At 36.0% G+C, this 2,892-nt stretch overlaps 1 protein-coding gene across 1 annotated transcript; it reads left to right on the top strand.

Moving 5' to 3' along the window:
- Nucleotides 1-386: 386 nt before the first annotated feature.
- On the top strand, nt 387-2,215 carry LOC113013659 (deoxynucleoside triphosphate triphosphohydrolase SAMHD1-like). Its single transcript, XM_026154739.1, has 7 exons — nt 387-494; nt 577-668; nt 762-883; nt 1,299-1,513; nt 1,873-1,887; nt 1,976-2,048; nt 2,188-2,215. The coding sequence occupies exons 1-6, from the start codon at nt 426-428 to the stop codon at nt 2,006-2,008; spliced, it is 546 nt and encodes a 181-aa protein (XP_026010524.1). The 5' UTR covers nt 387-425; the 3' UTR covers nt 2,009-2,048; nt 2,188-2,215.
- The last annotated feature ends 677 nt before the right edge of the window (nt 2,216-2,892 follow it).

Below are 2,892 nucleotides of genomic sequence, written 5' to 3'. Positions count from 1 at the left end.
ACTTCTTCAGTCTTAGTGTCTAATGTTTGTCTTTTGGCTTTGTCTCCACAGTGGCCATATAAAGGTCGAGAAGAGAAAAAAATCCTTTCTCTATGAAATTGTGTCAAACAAGAACACCGGGATTGATGTTGACAGTTTGACTACTTTGCCAGGTAAATCTTGCTTTACAAAAGAAATATTCATATTTTGATGCAATGCGCAAAACTACTTTATACTGTTTTCTGCTTTCAACTCGTTAGTTTTATGATTTACTATTTGTAGCACACTTCGTGGTTCTTTGAAGAGTTTACCATAAGTTGATGAGGGTTTTTTTTTAGGTTTTGTTAAAATTTATTTTCTTTTTTTATTTGCATATTTCCTCTCTCCCATCTCAGGGATTGCACCACCTGGGCATTCCGAACAGCTTTGACCATCAGCGCTTCGTCATGTTTGCCAGGGTGTGTGATGTGGAGGAGGATAGGAAAAAAACTAAGCACATTTGCTCTAGAGACAAGGTATTGACTTTTGCTTTTTTAACATTTATTTTTAAGGAAAAATTAATCTGAGTAGCTATAACTAAACTATGGCTGTCAACAGGAATCTGCAAACCTGTATGACATATTCCAGCAAAGGCTCTCGATCCACAGAAGAGCCTGCCAGCACAAGATAAAAATGGCAGTAGAAATTATGTGAGTACCTAGAGTTCCATTTTCAATACTACACAACATTTAGCTTGTCTGAAGTTGTGCCCCTGAAGTCATATGTTGCGTCATTTTATCTAGGCTCAAAGATGCCCTCATACTAGTAGATGACCATCCAGACTTCAAAATTAAAAGTTCAAAAGGGGAGATGCTAAATATCTCCCAGGCAAATGGTGACATGGAGGCATACACAAAGCTGACAGGTAGTGGCTTCAATCTGTGTTGTGTATAAATTATAAATTGTTTATCCATACACTTTTTTTAAATTTTATTTTAATTGTATTTATTTTTCTCATTCAGTTTATTTCAGATAAACCATCTCCAAATACAAATTGTAAAAGATTACGGACAACACTCAAATAGGACTGTTTCTTTTGACTGACACTTTTAAATTAATTTAACTGTATATTGATTTAAACTACTGTTGTCTGCAGATGGGCTTTACTCTGTTACATTATATTTAGTAATGTTTGCTATAATAATTCAGCTGGGTTTTTTGTGATATAAATTCGTATAAATAACTTTATAAGGCATTACTGATACATTTGTGAAACTGAACTAAATTGATCTTGTTTGAACTGACTTAACTTCCAATTTATTTCTGTGTTTACTCTGAAGATCATGTGTTTGAAAGAATACTCCATTACCAGGAAGGAAGGAAGGAACCTTCCTCTGAGGAAGAAAGGAAGAAAGAACAAGATTTGGAGCAGGCAAGAGAGATTCTACAGAGGGTCGAGGAAGAAAGGAAGAAAGAACAAGATTTGGAGCAGGCAAGAGAGATTCTAAAGAGGGTCATGGAACGGGACCTGTACCGCTGTGTGGGTCAAGCCAAGGTATGCAGTTATGTTTTTATGTGCCTGTATTAAAAGCCCAGTATTCACACTGAATGGGATGCATGGATGGAGGAAGGGAGGGAGGGAAACTCAGAACCTGAACTTACAAAGCATACAATACTACTTTCCAAGAGTCGTTTCATGTAAGTACTAAAACACCAAGCTGTACATTTATAGATATATATTTTCTGAAGAATGTTTTGGAACAGCTCAAATGTGGTGGGTGTGAAAACTCCTGTGTGAAATAGAGAAATTGAGAAAAACATTATCTTTAAACATGTGGTTTCATGTAATTGTGCTTTCTGTGTGTATTCAGTAATGAATAAATCCTTTTCTTTGCCCTCCTTTTCCAATTCAAGAAAAAATCAGGAGAGGTAAGAAAGCAAGAATGAGAACGGCTCTTTAAACAAGATTAGCTAAAACAACAGTAACAACACTGATGTTCTCTCCTCCATCCTTCAGGAGATAAAGGAAAGGTTAAAAAAACCTGGTTAACGACATTCAGGAGGACGGGAAAGACAGAGATGAAGTTAATGTTGGTTTTATTAATTCATCAAACTTTTAAAGTCTTGTTTTTTTTTAATTAATTTCCTTTAAAATATGTTTCAAACTTCCACTGGTTTATTATTTACATATGAATATAAACACAGGGTCTCTGTTGCATTTCATTTTAGAATGTCACTTTGACATATAACATGGGAATGAGAAGTCCATCACTAAAGAATATTCTTATGACAAGGAGAACTCTAAAACACCAGAGGTGAGAACTATAACCCTCATTTACATGCACTGTGTTCTTCTTTTATGCTTCTCCATAAAACAACTTCGACTTTGCCATATATCATTTTTATGCTGCTGTCCCTTATGTCCGGTGTCCAAGGAGAATGATTCTGAGAGCATATCAGTCTACGTCCATGTGTAAACGGGTATTTTTGAAAACGCAGCTTTTCTATGCGTTTGGGCCTTTCGTCCACACGTCACGCTTTGCGCCACATTATTGTTGACATGAGATTAATTTCAACAATGGTGGATAAAGACAAGATACTGTTGCTGTTAATTGTACTTACTGCAGTTTTTCCACGCTTACATATACTGGCCCCTCCATTTAGAAAGATAGAGGTGTCAGAGTGAACTTCGGACGTGGCTTCTACATTCAACACAGACTGGCCAACATTTCTACACAGCTAGGATTTGGCATGTTCTTGACAGCATTTGACTTTGTTTTTTGCATTTACATGTGGACAGAGATATTTTTTCAAAACTGCATGTGTGGACAGGATTTTCTTCTTTTTTTTTTAAGTAAATGGAAAATCTCAGTTTTCAAAAAATACCAGTGTACTGTGGACTCTTACTTTCATACATGCCCAGGCTTGTCTCAT

The sequence above is a fragment of the Astatotilapia calliptera genome, chromosome 20, assembly GCF_900246225.1.
Source record: "Astatotilapia calliptera chromosome 20, fAstCal1.2, whole genome shotgun sequence".
NCBI classification, from domain to species: Eukaryota; Metazoa; Chordata; class Actinopteri; order Cichliformes; family Cichlidae; genus Astatotilapia; species Astatotilapia calliptera.
The sequence above is the reverse complement of the archived record's forward strand: the minus strand, read 5'-3'. Positions and strand labels throughout refer to the sequence as shown.

Coding starts and splice junctions, on each gene's coding strand:
- LOC113013659 (XM_026154739.1), top strand. CDS start 426: ATGTTTGCCAGGGTGTGTGATGTGGAGGAGGATAGGAAAAAAACTAAG. Junction 669..761: donor AAAATGGCAGTAGAAATTAT/GTGAGTACCTAG, acceptor CATTTTATCTAG/GCTCAAAGATGCCCTCATAC. Junction 884..1,298: donor GGCATACACAAAGCTGACAG/GTAGTGGCTTCA, acceptor TTTACTCTGAAG/ATCATGTGTTTGAAAGAATA.